The sequence below is a fragment of the Crotalus tigris genome, unplaced genomic scaffold, assembly GCF_016545835.1.
Source record: "Crotalus tigris isolate CLP2741 ecotype Arizona unplaced genomic scaffold, ASM1654583v1 scf7180000020625.271290, whole genome shotgun sequence".
Classification (NCBI taxonomy): domain Eukaryota; kingdom Metazoa; phylum Chordata; class Lepidosauria; order Squamata; family Viperidae; genus Crotalus; species Crotalus tigris.
Window position 1 is genome coordinate 62353 of NW_024098111.1, and position 20492 is coordinate 82844.

Genomic DNA, 20492 nt, shown 5'->3' on the forward strand with positions numbered 1-20492 from the left:
ATTGACTTTGCCTGTCAGAAGATTGAAAAAGTTGATCATGCAATCCCAGGACACTGCAAGTGTCATAAGTGTGAGTCAGTTGCTGAGCATCTGAATTTTTATCACATGACCATGGGGATGCTGCAACGGTCTTAAATGTGAAAAATGTCATGTCACTTTTTTCAGTGCTGTTGTAACTTCAAACAGTTACTAAATGAACTGTTGTAAGTTGAGGACTACTTGTACAATGAAATGTATGAGGGTTTTTTTTCCCTTTTAGCTAATTTTAGATTTTACTTTCAATGTTGCTGCTTTATTTTATTTATATCTAAGTACATTATGTAGGAACTTTGTTGTTGGAGAAGAATATCACTGATAACCAAGAAAACAAACAAGTGGATCATAATGAGAAATCAGTCCAGAGTTCTCACTTGAGACACAAATGACCAGGTTTATATTGTTGTATTATGAACACATCATATGAAGATTCAGCTACTTTGAGAAGTCTATAATGCTGGGAAAAGTGGAAAGAAAAAGGATGATAGTGGGATGATCTTGAAAATAGGGTGAAAGAGGCACTGTTGGATGACATGATGGGCCAGTTGGTGAATAGAGCATCCTGGAAATCTTTCAGCAAATCGGTTGAGATTGATTTGATGGTACATAATCAGTCTCAATCAGTTTATGTTGTACTTTAAGCAATATTAGTGTCAACCTCCAGCTCAAGTATCCAAATAAAGTCCAGGATTTCTTTCATTTCTGAAGATCTTACTGATTTATCAAATAGATGATACGGTATAGGACACGGATCGGCAACCCACAGCTCCAGAGCTGCATGTGGCTCTTTGAGCCTTCTCCTGCGGCTCCCAGCCTCCTCTGCCATTTGCAGAGACAGAGACAGAGACAGAGAGAGATACTTGTGCTTCCCTTCTCTCTCTCTCTCTCTCTCTCTCTCTCTCTCTCTCTCTCTCTCTCTGTGAATGGCCTCACACTGTTCTCAGACAAGCTGACAAGCTTATTGGGCGGGGCTTCTGCCTTTGCTGAGTTGAAGCAGGAAGCAGCAGCTCTCTCTCTCTGTCTCTCTCTCTCTCTCACACACACACACACACACACTGAGTGGGGGAAGAGGACTGGAAGACCAAGGGCAGGAGAGAGCCAGCCCAATAAGAATGTGTGTCAGCTTGTTGGAGCGTGAAGCTAGCTTGCCAGGTGAGCAGAAGATCGGAGAGAGGGAGAGGGAGGAGAGAGAGCGAGCTCATGCACAGCAGCTTCTATTTCTTTTTAATTAAACTCTTCAATCAAACTCTCCCCCCTCCACACACGCAAGTTTTGCGGCTCCCAGTGTTTTCTTTTCTCTGGAAAACAGATCCAAGTGGCTCTTTGAGTGCTTAAGGTTGCCGACCCCCGTATAGGCGAAGGAAAATTAATTCTAAATGTCAAGTTCAAAGCACATTTTCGCTGATCTGACAATTATTGCTTCTCAGCTGGCCAACAAACTTGGGGGGAGAGAAAGGGATTGGAATGCAGACTTCAAAAGATCAAGAAAGCCATGAGACCCAAGGACAATTTACCAACCAGACCCAGAGATACTTTCTCATATCAGTATCATTTCACCTAATTGGGCAACGTGACCTGACCAAGGAAGAGGAGGGGAAATTCTATACTTTTACTATATGGGATTGGGTGGGGTTTTGCCAGAGCTGGTTTTGCTTGCATGCGTGCTGAAACGATGTATTCAGTAAAATTTTACATTAAGAACCTTGACATTAAAAATCCAAGACATCTAACCAAAGCATATAACAATGACATTCCCAGCCAAACCTCCCAGATGTTCATGTAGTTAATGTAATCATCTTCTCGTTATTTTGAGAAACTTCTGTTATCTTCTTTCCCACGGTTAGAATCAGTGGTGGGACTCAAATATCTGAACAACTGGTTCTCTGTGTGGATGTCACTTCCAGAAGTCCGTTCTGAGCCAAGGAGGCCTCCCAGGCCCAGAACGGCCCACTGGAAGTGTGTGGGTGCCACTTTTGGAAATCTGTTCTGAGCTTCGGAGGCCTGGGGGAGAACAGACTTCCGGAAGTGGTGTCCATGCACTTCTGGCAGTCTGTTCTAGGCTTTGAGAAAAAGGGCTAGGGCATCAGCTGGTTTGCCAAAGTCAACAAAAAAATTAGCTACCGGTTCTACCAAACCGGTGAGAACCAGCTGAATGCTACCACTGGTTAGAATGTCCTTGAAAAGTTTCCATACGTCTATGTTTCAACAAACATCTGCAGAACTGGAGAGGTTTCGTTTCTCTTACTAACCCATCTAAAGCTTCATCCCCCCCCTTACTCTAATGACCAATGAAAACAATAAGGCACGTAGCTGTAAGTTGTCACTCTTGACAATTAGGTTTTGGTGAATGTTCTATTACTTTGTATAAATGCTATTTGTGCACTCTGTTATTATAACTCAACTTGGTTCACATTATTTTATAGTGGGAAATATAAGGTGGATTTTGGTACAGAAGATCAGCTGGACTAAGCTTTAGGTAGAAGTGGAACCACAATTTGATGTTGTTTTTGACAGTATTCAGTATTCATATCCATATAGGAACTAATTGTGGTCTTTTAAATGCTCACTTCTTTCCTAATTAGCATTTAAATTATCATGCTTCTTCTTCTTGCTGCACCAATTTAACAAAACCACTTTCTTTGTAATCAAGTATAGGTTCATTCTCCTTCATGGATTACTGCCTTGTTGTGGTGAAGGGGCTTGCGTAACTCAATAAAACTATGAGTTATGCCATGCAGGGCTACCCAAGACGGACAGGTCATAGCAGAGAGTTCTGACAAAATGTGATCCATTGGGGAAAGAAATGGCAACCCACTCCAGCATCTTTGCCATGAAAACCCCATGGACAGTACCAAAAGGCAAAAAGATATGATGCTGGAAGATGAGCCCCTCAGGTCGGAAAGTGTCCAATATGCTACTGGGAAAGAGCAGAGGGCTAGTACTAGTAGCACCAGAAAGAGTGAAGGCGACTGGGCCAAAGCCGAAAGGACATTCAGCTGTGGATGTATCTGGTGGTGAAAGGCAAGTCCAATGCTGTAAAGATCTTTTCTCCATAGGAACCTGGAATGTAAGATCCATGAATCAAGGCAAGCTGGACGTGGTCAAACAAAAGATGACAAGACTGAACATCGATATCTTAGGAATCAGTGAACTAAAATGGACAGGAATGGGTGAATTTAATTCAGAGGACCATCAGGTATACTACTGCAGGCAAGAATTCCTCAGAAAAAATGGAGTAGCCTTCATAGTCAATAAAAGAGTAGGAAAAGCAATACTGGGATACAATCCCCCAAATGACAGAATGATCTCAGTGCAAATCCAAGGCAAACCATTCAATATCACAGTAGTCCAAGTCTATGCCCCAACCACTGGTGCTGAAGAGGATGAAATTGACCAGTTCTATGAAGCCCTACAGCACCTTATAGAATCAACACCAAAAAATGATGTCCTTATCATCATGGGGGATTGGAATGCTAAAGTAGGAAGATAACTGGAATAGCAGGCAAGTTTGGCCTTGGAGTACAAAATGAAGCAGGGCACAGGCTGATAAAATTTTGTCAAGAGAATACGATGGTCATAGCAAACACTCTTTTCCAACAACCCAAAAGACGGCTCTACACATGGACATCACCAGACGGTCAACACAGAAATCAGATTGACCATGTGCTCTGCAGCCAAAGATGGAGAAGCCCTATACAGTCAATAAAAACAAGACCAGGAGCTGACTGTTGCTCAGATCATGAGCTTCTCGTTGCAAAATTTAGGCTTAAATTGAAGAAAGTAGGGAAAAACACTAGGCCACTCAGGTATGAACTAAATCATATCCCTGAAGAATATACAGTAGAGGTGACAAATAGATTTAAAGAATTACAGTAGATCTGATAGAGTGCCTGAAGAACTATGGACGGAGGTTCACAACATTGTACAAGAGGTAGCAACTAAAACTATCCCAAAGAACAAGAAATGCAAGAAAGCAAAATGGCTGTCTGAGGAAGCTTTGCAAATAGCTGAGGAAAGAAGGGAAGTGAAAGGCAAGGGAGAAAGATAATGTAAGGACCCACCCCACTTTGCATCTTAAGAAGACAGAACTCTTGGAATAATTCTTCCAACAGGGATCCTTTATTAAGAGAAAATGGTTGCAGGCGTTCTAGACAGGACTTGGGGTTCAAGCTCTCCCATTCGAGGTTTTAAGGGGTTCCCCAGTAGTCCCACCCAATCACTCCCCTCTTCCAGTGACAGTTTCAGGCATCACAATCCCACCCCCTTTTCTCCTTTCTTCCGTCTGGATGGAGACTTCAGATAAACTACATGAAAGGTAAATAGCCTCCTTTGTTATGATGAGGCCTTTTGGTGCTAACCACATTCAAACTCTTTGAAGTTGCAATACACACATTCAGTTCCTTAGAAGTATACTGAAGGAAGTGAGGGCCATAAAGCCCCTTTGTTCTCCCCCTTCTCTCCCTCTTATGGCAGAATCCAGAGAAGGCAGAATTGGGGTTTTCTATATTTGATAACTAAAGATGAAATATAATTGGATTCTGACAGATACACCCAATTGAATGCAGAATTCCAGAGAATATCAAGAAAAGATAAGAATGCCCTCTTAAATGAAAGGTGCAAAGAAATAGAAGAAAACAACAAGGTAGGAAGAACCAGAGATCTCTTCAAGAAAATTGGAGATATGAAGGGAACATTTCATGCAAAGATGATAAAGGATCAAAATGGCAGAGACCAAACAGAGGCAGAAGAGATTAAGAAGAGGTGGCAAAATTACACAGAAGAACTATATAAGAACAAGCTTAGTGTCCCTGATAGCCACGATGGGGTGGTCACTGACTTCAAGCCAGACATCCTAGAATGTGAAGTGAAATGGGCCTTAGGAAAGCTGAGCAACAACAAAGCTAGTGGAGGTGACAATATTCCAGCTGAGCTATTCAAAATCTTAAAAGACATGCAGTAAAAGTGATACACTCAATTTGCCAGCAAATTTGGAAAACTCAACAGTGGCCACAGGATTGGAAAAAGTCAGTTTGCATTCCAATTCCAAAGAAAGGCAATGCCAAAGAATGTTCAAACTATCGCACCATTACACTCATTTCACATGTAAGTAAAGTTATGCTTAAAATCCTACAAGCTAGACTCCAGCAGTATGTGGATCAAGAACTTCCAGAAGTACAGGCAGGATTTCAAAGAGGCAGAGGAACTAGCAATCAAATTGCCAACATACACTGGATCATGGAGAAAGCTAGGGAGTTTCAGAAAAACATCTACTTCTGCTTCATTGACTATGCTATGTTGTGTGGATCACAACAAATTATGGCAAGTTCTTAAAGAAATGGGAGTACCAGAACATCTTATTTATCTCTTCAGAAATCTATATGCGGGTCAAGAAGCAACAGTGAGAACTGGACATGGAACCACTGATTGGTTCAAAATTGGGAAAGAAGTCCTGCAAGTCTGTATTCTGTCGCCCTGCCTATTTAACTTATATGCAGAACACATCATGAGAAAGTCAGGGCTAGATGAATCAAAAGTTAGAATTAAGATTGCCGGGAGTAATATCAACAACCTAAGATTTGCAGATGATCCCACTCTAATGGCAGAAAGTGAAGAGGAACTAAAGAGCCTCTTGATGCGGGTGAAGAAGGAGAGTGCAGAAGTTGGCTTGAAACTCAACATTAAGAAAACCAAGATCATGGCATCTGGCCTTCTCAATTCCTGGCAAATAGATGGGGAAGAAATGGAGGTAATGACAGATTTTATCTTCCTGGGCTCCAAAATCACCACAGATGGGGACTGCAGCCAAGAAATTAAAAGATGCTTGCTCCTGGGGAGGAAAGCTATGGCAAATCTAGACAGCATACTAAAAAGCAGAGACATCACCCTGCCAACAAAAGTATGTATAGTCAAGGCCATGTTTTTCCCAGTTGCAATTTATGGCTGTGAAAGTTGGACCATAATAAAGGCTGAGCGCAAAAGAATTGAGGCCTTTGAACTATGGTGCTGGAGAAGACTCCTGCGACTCCTGGACTGCAAGGCAATCAAACCAGTCAGTCCTAGAGGAGATCAACCCTGACTACTCTTTAGAAGGCCAGATCCTGAAGTTGAAACTCAAGTACTTTGGCCACCTAATGAGAAGGAAGGACTCACTGGAGAAGGGCCTAATGCTGGGAAAGATTGAAGCCAATAGAAGAATGGGATGACAGAGAATGAGGTGGCTGGATGGAGTCACTGAAGCAGTAGGCGTGAATTTAAATGGACTCCAGAAGATGGTAGAGGACAAGAAGGCCTGGAGGAATGTTGTCCATGGGGTCGTGATGGGTCGGACATGACTTCGCAACTAACAACAAGAACAAATAGTTCATTGCAACCCGAGTCATATCTACTCGGAAGTAAAACCTATTGTGCTGTTAAGAGTTACTCCCAAGAAACTCAAGATAAGATTGTAACAATGTAGCTTCAGTTTAATTACACTCTCCTGGAATTTAATAGAATTTGTTTCCAGAATGTTGCGTAATGAATTTCATTCAATAACCAGGAAATGAATATTTATGCTATTCAGCAGAAGCATCACCCATTTTAAAGATGCATATGATGTGTTGCTGTGTTATCGTGAGCTGCATCAGTTAATTTGCATTCATCATAATGATTTTGTATTTTAAAGGCCATTGGCAGCATTTCTGAATGGTTTAGTACCTCCCTTGGGTTTCCAACTTTACTTGAATACATTAGTACTTTCAAGTCTGTCACATAGAATATCTGTCAAAGGATGATCAGGAGTTAGCAAAGCCAGAACTGCGCATCTTATTTCCTTCCATACCTTCTTCCTTTTGAGGATAAATCCCACTTTTTCAGTTCTTCTGTCTTAAATGAATACAGAATTTAAATGTATGTACTTTTCCAGTGGGGAAGGTGATACTTTTAAAAGGATTGAGCTTAAGCTCATGTTTCTGGATGACTTTATGCCTTTCTTGTGATCCTTCAGACTCAAACTATATTCACTTACTACATTGTAATACAGGTAGCCCTGTATTACAACTGGGTTCAGAATTACTATTTGCTAAGTTGTTAAATGAGTCACAGCCAATTTTATGACCTTTTTGCCATGGTTGTTAAGCAAATCACTGCAGTGAGTCATACGGTTGTTAAGCAAATCTAGCTTCCCCTATTGACTTTGCTTCAGGCTGCAGTCATCATAAATACATGCCAATTACCAACTAGCTGAATTTTGATCATGTGACTAGAGGGATGCTGCCATGGTTGCAAATTGCAAGGAACAGTTGTCACTTTTTTCAGTGCTGTTGTAACTTTGAACAACCATTAAACAAATAGGTGTAAGCCAAGGACGACCTGTAGTAATTCAGTATGGGTTTATATACGTTATTATTGCCATTTTTTTTTCAGTGGAATAGGAACTCATCCAAATCTGATCATTTTGTAAATGTCTTTAAAGAAATCAAAGTAGATTTCGTGGCAGAGGTGAAAAGTTCTAAAACGTCTCTCCTTGACTTTCAATTTCTTTTTTATCAGTTATTTTATTCTTTTAAGATTTTTTTTAAAAATCAATGTGTAGGTTTGTCTAGTAAATACCTAATTTTGGGTGTGTCAGGGGGAAACAGTTTGATAGCACTGTAGTTTTCAATTGGCTTGGTAAATTTGATTCTTGACCACATCCCAGAATTGTTTCTCTTTTGTTTGCTTCTATACTCTCACCTGTTCTGTAACATTGTTGTCACTAGGGTGAAAGGATGTCCCCAATGTTTACTTCTGAATCTGAATATCATCATCCACAGGAATTTTGTGGAGATATCTTTCTTTCTCAGTTAGCTTATTCTGTGCCCTGAATTTGAAGTGCTATCTTTCAGAGTTTTGCTTTTGTTCTCTCTATTGTTCGTAGGTAGCAAATTATTTTCCACTGGTTATTTCCCCTATATTTATGTCTTCTAAAATCAGAGACCTCATTTTCTCCATTGGCTTCCAACATCAGCCTTTAAACAGGAATCCAGGATGGGCTTTTCAAAATATTATTTGTATATGCAAATAGTAAAACAAAAGAACATCTATTGCATTTTGCCAAGCAGTCGCCATTGCCTAGATTTAGTCAAACTTTAATTAGATCAATTATTAATAATCAAAACAATTAATAAAATAGTAATCAAAATAATAGTTAACCTACACTAGAGTGGATTTCCTTAACAACTCTGTCAGGGTATTTTAAGATTATACTTGCAGCTTTTGTTCATGTACCTAGAGTGAACTATTCAAATTACATAGAGACATTCAGCTATTGCTGTGTTATATTATATGCTGCTATTTTTGCAGCAAACGTCTCTGTTGCATTTTGTTAAATAATCAGTGACCTATTTCAGCAGTTATCTTTGGACATTGCTTATTGTTCATAAATGTCCAGATGCTAAGGCAACACACAATTTCCATTCTTGACCTTTTCTTCCCTTCAGTACTTCCTTCATTATAGAATTCCTTGCTTGAATTAAGCCCAACTGGTGCATTACATGAGAATCAAGGAATTTTCATGTAACTCAAACCAGAATTTGTATTGTTACTATGCATATCCTTGGAAAGAAGTCCTTCACAACTCACAGGAGCTTAGACAAAGCACATTTCTTGGAGCAATTAAAGCAGTTGCATCTTTTTCCAGACTCATTTAACTGCTTCATAAATTCAACTACTTATAAATGCTTCATAAGCAACTGGGGGCAGGTTACAAAACAGTTGTGCAAGCTTCTGGAAAGGCGTAGAAGTTTGGCTGCTGATAGCAAACCCAAGTGAAGGAACAGGCCCTTTGCAAGAATTTCTGTTATGTGGATGAAATCTGTCTTCAAAGAGTTAAAATAGCCATGTCCTTTGAAAGCTGACCTTGTGCTTGGCACCAGCAGAGGAAAATATATGCAGGTAGAGACAGCTGGGAATAGCGGTGTGAAGCTTGCAATCACAGTACTGTTTTAGTACTTGGGGGGGGAGGTGTTTTCTCTGGGACAGGGTGGATTTGATTTAAATCGAGTAAATTTAAATCATAATTTTTAAAGAGCAACTGTCAACTCTGTCATGCAGCGGCTCCTCCTCTGACCCACTGTTGACTCACTGACAGTCCCATTCACTTTAATGGGACGGCTGGTGATACAACAGTAACGCAACAAGGTGAGGGACGTGGAGGACAGCAGGTGAGTGGATGCCCGCTAACAGGCGCTGCCATGATGGATCTGAAATGACAGATGCTCTTTAAATGTAAGATTCTTGCTGGTAGTTAGAATCTTTAATATTATTATTTGCAAACAAAATGAAAGTTTCCTAGTTAGAATAATAAGCTGTCGGGTTAGTAAACAAGCGATATCATAACCGATTTTAGGTTAATAGGTTAATCACACATAGTTGGAGAACTACTCAAATTATTTTATTTAATTAAAGCACTTAGATGCATTTCTCTTCAAACAATCATACAGTTTGTAGCGTAGCAAAACAATGGGATAAAGGAATATTCCTGAACTTTGTTTTATGATTTATCTCATGGTTACTGTGAAACTGTGTGAATGCATCAATGCAGTGCATGTTATCTCAGCTTGCAGAGCTTGGATTCATTGAATGAGTTTACCAAAAATGTAAATATTGCAGAATATGCAGCCTCATGCTACATCACTAAGCTCCATTTCCTGCTGAACAAACTAAATTATTAATGTATCTTAAATAGAAAACTATCTTTAGATATATTTTTACTCTAAAATCATTTTATTAAAATAAATTTGATAAAAATAAAAAAACTGATTTAAATTTAAAAAACCCTATTTTTTATTATTATCTTTTTAAAAAATCATCTATTATTATCTATCCTGCTCTGGGATAATGTGCTTTATAAATTACCTGTTTTGAATAGTTTGCACAATTAAAGATGAGGTCATTCATTTTTTCTGAAATTTTTTCTTATGGACATTTTAAATAATCAGAAGAACTTTCCTCCCTGATTTTTATCTTAGAGCCCATGCAGAAGCATCATCTTCCATGAATCATGATGTGCCCACCACCATGGATGAGAAAATGAGAAACAGAGAAGTAGTGAATGAAGGGAGTGATGAGGAGAAAGCTCTAGAGTCCAATAATGTTTCTCAGGCAGAAGGAAAGAAGAAAAAGCAGCGTTCTGGATTTCGAGACCGTAAGGTATGTCTTTATTAAACTGGGTTTATTTGAATTAGTGGTCAAGAGAAACCTTTTCCCAGGCCATTTATCTTTATTTTTTATATCATGCCTTAGTTATGTTTACAAATAACTCAAGGTGGCAAACACATCCAACACTCCTTCCTCCTCCTATTTTCCCCTGTGAGGTTGGTTGGGCTGAGAGAGAGCGACTGGCCCAAGGTCACCCAGCTGGCTTTCATGGGTAAGGCGGGACTTGAACTCACGGTCTCCTGGTTTCTAGCCTTGTGCTTTAACATCTTGCTTTATAGTCTGGTGCTTTAACCTCTAATAATCCCAGAAATATTTTTGAGAATGACAAGGATAGAAATGAATGGTTTAAACAAGGATGCAAATCAGATGAATTATTTTTCATACATGTAGATGGGATTTGGATTTTTTTTTTCTGAGTTTGAATGAGAGAATTGTGGAATTCTAGTTATGATAGATGTCATCTGGGCCATGAAGTCTAAATCTTTGCTCAGTGCAGGAAATAAAATAATTTTTGCATAAATGGGTGTCTAATGAAAGGAAGTCCACCATCTGTTTGGATAATTGATTCCATTATGAAATGTATTGTATTATTAAGGGTTCCCCACTCCCCCAATATTTAGTTGAATTATTTATTTTAGATTATTCTTTCTTCTCCATTCTGGAATCATAAAAACCTTTACTTTCATTATGTGCTATCCTTTTTGAAAATTAAGCTGGAATATGAAAGCCAGCTCAGAGCTAAATATGCCATTGTATATCTTTTCATAGGACTTAATTCTAGTTCCTTAATCACCCTTGTTGCCCTTCTCTGAACATTTTCCAATTTGTCAGAATTGTTAAAACATGGTGTCTAAAATTGGACATAGTATTTATAGTGAGATCTGAGCAGTATTATGATTTCCTGTGATCTAGAAATTATATTTCTTTTAATGCAGGCAAAAATTGCTTTTAATTTTTTTGTAGCCACCTCACATTGCTATGACATATTTAGATTGCAGTTGGCTGCTTACTATATTATGGTTTTTGACAAGAACTATTATTAAACTAGGAGTTTCTATCCTCTGACTCTACACTTAACTATCATTGTCTTTATAGTACATTCCAGAAGCTTGTCAGTTATCAGGATTGAACTAACTAGTTCCTGGTTTTGTCCTTTTTGAAAATTGGGAGAATTTAATTCTCCAATCATTTGGTCCTTCAGTAGTTATTCAAGATTTTGTAAAGGTAATATACAAATGTTCAACAACAACAACAACTTTATTGCCACTTTGAATGTACACCAATCGGCATACATCAAAATGAAATTTCGTTGCATACAGCTCTCACAGGGCCACCACCTCCAATGTACACTCCTTGTTCGTGGCCAGCTCAAGTTTCAGATCGTCCATTTTATCTCTAGGGAGCGAACGATAGCAAACAGGACAGATGGAAACGGAGCTCCATGTGGATTAACTCTCAAATTAGCTTGTATTCCTGCAGGACAAGCTCATCTCCTTTCCTTTTTCTGATCCTATCTCTTCCACTTTTTTCTTAAAGAGGACTCACTTCTTTTTGCCCCTGGAGCACTCTGCTGCCACCACCAACTCCTCCAAAAGCTTCTCTCCCTTCCTATGGGCCTGCCAACAACCTCATCCAGTTCCTTCACTCCATAAGCCCCGGGACCTCTCCTCCTCTGCCTCCTTTGGAAACAGTCCTGATTTGCAATAGAATCCGTTCCTGAGCCAGCAGTCAGATCTTCTGCTGGTAGAACAATTTCAAACAACCCCAACGACTTTTAACGGTCTCACCAACAGTTCTGAAACAGCTAGAAACGTGCCATGCCAACAAAGAATATCGGTTGTATGTTACCTTAGTTCCACCACGTTGCTTAAACACATTAAAACAGTGGTTCTCGACCTGTGGGTCGGGACCCCATTTGGGGTCAAACAACCATTTCATGGGGGTCGCCAAACAATGCAGTCCGCCATTTTTCCCCCTTTTCCTTAGCTGTGCTACTCCCTTTTATTCTATTGGCTTTTGAAAGCCAATAGAATAGACTCTCTTGAATAGAGTCTAATTCTATTGGCTTTCAAAAGCCAATAGGAATTGTCCAGGCTGTCTCTGCCCTGCTGAGCCCACCAAAAGTCCCATTCTGCAAACGGTGCTGCACAAGTTGAGTAGTCCTCGACTTACGACCGGTTGGGGGTCACGGCATTAAAAAGGTTGAGAACCACTGCATTAAAACCTTCCCAATCATGTGGCCTATATCCCTTACATCCCTCCCAAAACTTGTCACCTAAATGTTCAGGCCATCATGCAGTGTTTTAATACTATAAGACATAGGCTCTGGGAATTTCAATTCATTCAGGGTAAATAGGCACTCGTAATCATTTTTTGTATCACTCTCAAATTTCAATCCTGTCCCTTATTTGGGCTTGAGGGTGAAGGAAGCATATGGGAGCATATATAGTTTGTTTCATCAGCCAGTTGAGAGCCATGCTCTTGTAGAAAATGTAAGAGACTTTTACGAATTCCAGAGGATTTAGCAGAGAGATTTATTTGCGCAAGGTTCAGAAGCAGTGAAGACAAGCAATTCTGAATGCTGAGGGAGGGTTCAAACTACAGTTTTATATATTTTTTTCTCAGGAACAAAGGGGCACACATAGAAATCTACATTGTAATACATCAGATTCATTTCTCACATATTAGAATCATTTCTCACAGGCATACAATGGACAGTTATGCTACATACATTGTTTCCAAGTGCAATGTGCATTTGGTTAGTCACAGATTGCTAACACAGCTTTATTCCAGTAATAATGCAGACACATTGTTTTAATGATTTTTCATTATTATTATTATTATTCCACATTATTCTACATTATTCTACTTTATTCCCCTCTTTGGAAGTTTTCTTGCTTAAACTTCCATCATTCTACCTCTGATTCAGGATCTTTAGTGGGCACCATTTTGTCTTCCCATAAAGCTAACATTGTTTCATGTTTTGCAGTTATAATTTTGACTTCTACCTCTGATATTGGGTTGTAGCCGTTGGCATCTATTTCTATCCCAAACGTCCAGTTTTTTCTTTCCCATCTATTTTGTTTCAGGAACCAACTGCCATTCTTGACTGTGAGAGTCACCAAATTACAGTTGTCCCTTCCACAGGAGTCTGCTTTTGTATTATTCTTTTCAAACAAGATGTGTTCTATCTCCTTCGGGTCTTGGGTACGCCACTTAATACATGATCACCACTTACATTTGACTGTGGAGACTGCACATCCATCCGGTGGGCACAAGTACTTACGGTTTGGGATATAGCTGTGGATATGACTGATCCCTCCGCAACCATATATTGCAGTCCAATAATTAGCTGCTTTACAAAATCAAAGGTGACGCTAAAACTGGAGTGTGGGTTGGATTTCCATTGGGAGATCCCTATTAGTGCCTTGTCCCTAGAACTACTTCTTGTTCTATGTGTTCGGATCTGCAAGGCCCAGCTGTCAGGATCAGACTTCGGATTATAACACTGCTCTTGGACCCCTTTTCTACAAACTTTATATGTAGTTCTATTGTATGTACAGGAGCTAGGGGAACTATCTTGGCACCCTTCTGGTTTCATTGTATAATAAATCAAAGTCTTAGTTATCTGGTTTCCTTGTTTTGTAATCTTGATGCAGTTTCGACAACCCTGGTTCCCCTGTGTTTTTGTTCTTTCTTTGTGTGTGTATGTTCCCCATATTAAATAACTAACAGATATTACGAGCTGTAGAATCCTCATATCTTCCACCGTGCGTAGAGAGACAGCTTCCGGGGTGTCTCAGCGGGGTTCGTTGTTCACACCATGTGTTGAGAACCCGTTGCCGGTAGGGTTCGACAGGGTGTATTTCTTGTAAATTTCAACACCAAAGGTTTGTCAGTTTTCTCCACCTTGTAAGTTACTGGATCGGCAGGTGCAGCTTCTTTCAATCTACTCCAGTGGATCCAGGACTTTCCCTCCAAGGTTTTCACTGCCAAAGGAGAACACATAACAACAGTATACGGTCCTTTCCATCTTGGGCTCAAGGGGTCTGATTTCCAGTGTTTCACCCATACTCTATCTCCTGGTTTGAACCCATATGTTGCCGTGACCACTGGAGGGGGTTGTTGTTCCATCATATAATGGTGCAAATTTGAAACAGCTAAATTATGAAGCTGTAACTGATGTAACAATTTCTGTTGGTCTATTCCCCCTGCTCTGGCCCATATAGTTCTATGGCCCATATAGCTCTATGGCCCAGCTCTATGTTGGAAGGTCTGGCAATTATTGGGTTAAATGCTAGGTATGTGGATGGGTCAGTGGGAGGAGTTCCAAAGGTCTTTGGGAGACTTCCTGGACACAAGCCACATGGGAATCTCTTTGTCTGTAAGAAGCATGGGCCATGGAAGGTCTCCCTATAAACATAAAGATGGTGTGAAGAGCAATAACACTTTCTTACCTAAAGGGATGATCTAAAAGATGAACAAAGATGTATTTCCAGCAGCACTAATCACAACGTGAACGCAAGTAATCTTTCTCATTAAAATATATTTTGTTTATTATAAGATCGTTTCTTTTGAGTTAACTATCTGACAGGATTTAAAAGAGATCACTTTAAGTTTGTGTCAGAATAGTAAGAAAGTGTTTTCATAATTTGTGCCATCTTTTGAAAGCAAATAGTAAATTGCCAAAGATTAATTCTCCTCTCAAAGCTGCAACAGTTTGAAGAAAGAGAATCAAATTGGTTAGCCCTTTCTCTACATTAACCTTCAAGGAAGTAAAGATTCTCTTGATGCCTTTAAAAGCCTACAAAGCAAAGCCAGCATGTCTGTGTAAAAAACAGCTTTCAAGGAGTGATTCAGAGGTTTGTTATGCTAATTCGCTTGCTAGCTAACCCTCAAAGTAAAAGTGCCTTGGACCTGTTCTCAAATTAATGTTTATAGCGGGGAGAAAGAAAAACAAAAAATCTACACTTTTGTTCCGTGCATGAAAAGTTTGAATTTTAACACCAAAAGGAGCTTGGGCTTTTCCCCCTCCCCTCTTTGCCAGTGAATCACACAGCCTGAAACAAAGAACTGTTTAATGACTGCCTCTAAAGTTCAGACAAAAGCAAGGTTTATTGCCTTTCAATGAACTCATCTGTTGCCATGGTGACAGCCCTAGGTATGCTCGGAATTTCAGCCGATGTTATAAGGAGGAATCATCGCAGAAGCACCCCCTGGTGGTCATGCAATTTTTTTTTCTAGCTGAATCACAACAGCCACAATTAATTCAGCACACAACAGAGCAAATCTGTTAGTTAAAGTGCAAGCCACTTAAAGTTATCCCAAGCTACCAACACCCCCCAGAGGGCACAGTGATCTTACCAGAAGCATTCACTCACTCACCCAAGCTGAGCACTAAGCTGTTCCAGCTTGAGGGAACTTAAGCAAAAGAAATCAAAGCCAAGTCTCTTTGCTTATTATCACAGCTGATGACCTGGAGTTCCAGCCTGCAACTCGCCAGGTGGGAGTTTGTACCTCTACATTCTCTCAGTGGCTCACTAGCAGTAACGTGGTAATAGGAAGAATTTGGCTAGCCTTTTTAACACCCCCTAGAGAGCACAGAGTGAACTTACCAAAAGTACTCACTCACTCACTCAAGCTGAAGGCTAAGCTGTTCCAGCTTGAGAGAAAGGAAGCAAGAGCCAATTGCCTTCACCTATTATCACAGCTGATGACCCAGAGTTCCAGCCTGCAACACGCCAGGTGGGAGTTTGTACCTCTACATTCTCTCAGTGGCTCACTAGCAGTAACGTGGCAATAGGAAGAATTTGGCTAGCCTTTCTCCAGATGCCCCCTAGTGGTTAAAGGGAGCTCTACACGCAAGCCTTTAACCGCACCCAGAGAAGCCCCTCTAGTGGACAAAGGGTGAACCTCAAAGCCAGAGCACCCCGGTAGCTGACCCACAGCAAGTGACCCCTAGTGGTGAAAGGGTGAACTGCACTGAAGTACCCACATACACAGGAGAACGCACCCAGTGGCATCTCCACCCACAGACAGCACCTCAGAAGCTGATCTACAAGTAGCGACCCCTAGTGGTCAAAGGGAGAAGTTCTTCAAATTCTCTTCAAAATAGCTGAGAAGGACACTGAACCTATCCTAGCCATAGCTGAGCATCTAGCAGAAGGGGTTCAACCTATCAGCCTAGTTGAGATACACCAACCAGCCCACTGCAGCCATGCACTCACATCTGATGGAAAGATGGGAGTCAATCTACAAACGCCATGAAAGAGGCTGGGAGAGATTGTACAAACTCCACCATGAACAGAAGGAGGAACTCTCCCCAGAACGCGCACACGCAGTAGAAAGAGATAAGGAAGATGCCCTTGAGCAATGGATGGACTCTGAATGGCAACTCAAGGACATTCAGAAACAATTAAGAGACCCAAGAGTTGATGGCGAGATGCACAACCTCAAGGTACTAAACAAGGAACGTAAGAAGTTTCTAGAGAGTTCACAGGGTTCCCCACAGCCCAAGCCTCGCCAGAAAAGCAGACTGATCAACAGAGCCGAGTCCAAAGTCTCCCGCTATTCACATACACCATCCCAATGGCCGCATGCGGCTCCATCCCACGTGTCTGGAACAGCCTCATCTTTCCGCCACATATCCACGACACATTCCAGCATGTCCGAACAACCGCATATCACAGGCGCCTCCCGCCTTTCGAAGGCATCTTCCCGTCATAGCCGAACCTCCCGAATCTCACAAATCGAACAAATGATGATAGATGCTAAAGCTGCTGAAGCTGTCTTTCGCATGGCACAAGAGGAGAGGCAGAGAAAGAAGGAGTTGGCAGCCATAGAACTTGAGGAAGCTGAAATAGAGGCCAAGCTAGAAGCCGAAGCAGCTCAAATGGAAGCCAAACGAAAGGCTATAGCAGCCAAAATGAAGGCCAAAAGAAAAGACGCCCAAGAAGAACTTGAACTTACCCAAAGCCAAAGAGTTATGGCAGACAAAATGGCTAAAGTGGAAAGCCTTCAGAAAATACTCCAGCACACCACTTTCTTGCCAGACAGGCAACAACTGGAAAATGAAGAGCGTCGTAGCTGCGTACAGACCTACGTGGACAACCAAAGTGCATTCCAGAATGCACAGGTGAGAGCACCTCAGCCAGGCACAAGCCCCCCAAGACCGAGTAGACAAACAGAGGAATCTCAATGACCTGATTCGCTGGTCTACCACAGAGTTGATGACACGACACCTAGGTCACGAGATCCTCCTGCCATTGCTGCCACATCGAACCTGATGGCAACGACTGAACAGCGGGGAGTGCCACAAGATCTTTCCACTGTTATTACCCCATTGAACCCCATAAAACCACACTTACAACACTGCATGCTTGTGACAACCAAACCTGTTTTGGTAGCAACAGTGTTCCAACCGCGCCTAGAACAACACTGCATGCTTGTGACAACCAAACCTGTTTTGGTAGCAACAGTGTTCCAACCGCGCCTAGAACAACACTGCATGCTTGTGACAACCAAACCTGTTTTGGTAGCAACAGTGCTCCAACCGCACCTAGAGCATCGCACGCTTGTAACAACCAAACCTGTTTTGGAAGCAACCGTGTTCCAGACAAGCAAGACTTACAAACAAGACAAACAACGCCCCCAAGACTGGGAGTCATGGAGCATACTCCCAAAATGTCTCCAAAGCATGCAAGTGCAGCGCATGTATGTCTCCAGCTCACCTGCCCCAGTGCAGAAGAAAGAGTTGTATGCTTCCTTAGATGTGCCTACGAAGGTGTCTGCAGCCTTAAGATACGTCTCACTCTACAGCGGGGAGAGCCACACTTACATTATCTTGTTTGCAACCATAAGATGCATCAGAGTCTACAGCGGGGAGTGCTGCAGTCTCAGTGTCTTCTTAGGAAAAGCGAGACTAACAATACAAGAAGGCCACACCGTACCAAGGTTACAGCTATATGGCACCACTTTGGCTGTAAAGCTGACCAACTTGACAGCAAAGACGTTGTGCCTTGAACTACAGTCCACCACCTTCTACGCAGACAGCAAGGTGATGTCAAGCTACATCTGCAAACAAAGTGGACACTTCTACGTCCACGTAAGCAACAGAGAGAAAAGAATTGAAACATCCTTAAGCCCTGAACAATGGCAACATGTGCCAACAAATAAGAACTTTGTTAACCAAGTGGAGTGGCCCAACCTTGCCACGCAGATAACAGAACTGATCTGGCTAGAAAGTCTTCAGCTCTTGGCCTGTTCAAATAGACAGATGCTACATAGACCAAAACATTATGCACTTGCAGCTTCAGATCAAAGTGCCAACCTTCAACCTCAGACACCCGGTAAATATCAACCAATCCACTTCAAAACCCTGTCTAAGCGGAGACAACTGAAATTAGGCATAGTTTTGATCATCTTGATCACTTGTCTCAGCACCCCAAGAATTAGCCTGGTAGGAGCCTGCAAGGACTTACTGCCTTTCATGGACTCCATGTCATTAAATACACTGACACCCACACATGAAGTCCTCACCCTGACGACAACAGTCGCAGTCCTCTTCAGTACTCCACCGGTGGCTCCAGACCCTTCGGTTCTTGAGTATCCTGAGTCTTCTGCTCAAGCTGTTGTTCCTGATTCTTCACTTCCAGCTGCTGTTCCTGACCCCTCAGTCCCAGCTGTTGTTCCTGATTCTTCAGCTCCGGCTGTTCCTGAGTTTCCAGATGTTCCTGATCTTGATTCTTCAGCCCCAGCTGTTCCTGAGTTTCCAGATCCAGCTGTTTATGTCTTTCCAAGTTTTTCAGTTCCTGAGTATCCTGTGAATCCAGTTCCCCTCATTCCCGAGAAGCTTGGGTTCCAGTTTTTTCTGTTCCAGATTTGGTTCCAGTTTCCTTCACAGGAAGAAGACCTTGTCTCACTGGGAGACAAGACTACATACCAGAACTATTGGCCCAGGGGACTTGCGCACCGGGCCCACCCACTTGATGAACTAGATTACCCAGCTGAGATCCAGATTGTGAAGCCACGTGAGTCAGGTCGTGACTCAAAGACACTTGTACCAGGCTGATCACCGATTTGGTCCATCGCTGATGAAGACTGAACCAGAAGATTAAACCTCAAATTATGTATTGTCTTATGCATTGTTTGATGTAACACTTGCCTTTTTCATAATTGTGCATGTTTTATGTTTACCTTATAGTTATGCATGTTTGATACCAAGTATTTACCTATTTAGTCACAAGTTAACCACAATGAGTATTGCATGCCTTGATGCTATGTTTTTACTATTTTAGTAGTGGAAATATAAATTTCCAAGCGGGGAGTGTTCTGGCCCATATAGCTCTATGGCCCATATAGCTCTATGGCCCAGCTCTATGTTGGAAGGTCTGGCAGTTATTGGGTTAAATGCTAGGTATGTGGATGGGTCAGTGGGAGGAGTTCCAAAGGTCTTTGGGAGACTTCCTGGACACTAGCCACATGGGAATCTCTTTGTCTGTAAGAAGCATGGGCCATGGAAGGTCTCCCTATAAACATAAAGAGGGTGTGAAGAGCAATAACACTTTCTTACCTAAAGGGATGATCTAAAAGATGAACAAAGATGTATTTCCAGCAGCACCAATCACAACGTGAACGCAAGTAATCTTTCTCATTAAAATATATTTTGTTTATTATAAGATCGTTTCTTTTGAGTTAACTATCTGACAGGATTTAAAAGAGATCACTTTAAGTTTGTGTCAGAATACCCCCCTTATGAGCCAAGTCTGGCCAGCCCTGACTGTTAGGTTTAAATAGACAAGGGGAACGGCCAAACATGAGCTCATAAGGACTAAGTTGTAATTTAGTGCCGGAGGCCAGTCTGTTTGCATACAAAACCATAGGCAAAACATCTGGCCAATAGAGATGAGTTTCCAAACAAAATTTGGTAATGAGTGTTTTAATTGTGCGATTAGCACATTCCACCCTTCCAGCCGATTGGGGGTGAAAGGCACAGTGAAATCTCCACTTGATTCCTAATGCCTGGGCTAAAGCCTTGTTAATTTGGTGTACAAATTAAGGGCCATTATCTGATGAAATCCTAGAAGGGCAACCAAATCTAGGAATAATTTCTTTTAGAAATATTCTGGCAAGCTGTATAGCTTTCTTATTTACAGTTGGAAAGGCCTCAATCTACCCTGAATAGGTATCAATTATTACTAACAGGGCTACATATTTCTTACTCCTAGGCATATCGGTAAAATCAACAATGACATAGTCCATTAGAAAATAAATAAAAA

General features: G+C 41.3%; 1 protein-coding gene across 4 annotated transcripts in view; it reads left to right on the forward strand.

The window, feature by feature from the left end:
- MICU1 (mitochondrial calcium uptake 1) overlaps positions 1 to 20492 on the forward strand; it is a 210994-nt gene that overhangs the window by 54298 nt on the left and 136204 nt on the right. For all 4 annotated transcript variants that reach the window (XM_039368089.1, XM_039368090.1, XM_039368091.1 and 1 more), the window contains exon 3: positions 10026 to 10206. In XM_039368089.1, the coding sequence (XP_039224023.1) occupies positions 10026 to 10206 (181 nt within the window). The remainder of the gene's footprint in view (positions 1 to 10025; positions 10207 to 20492) is intronic.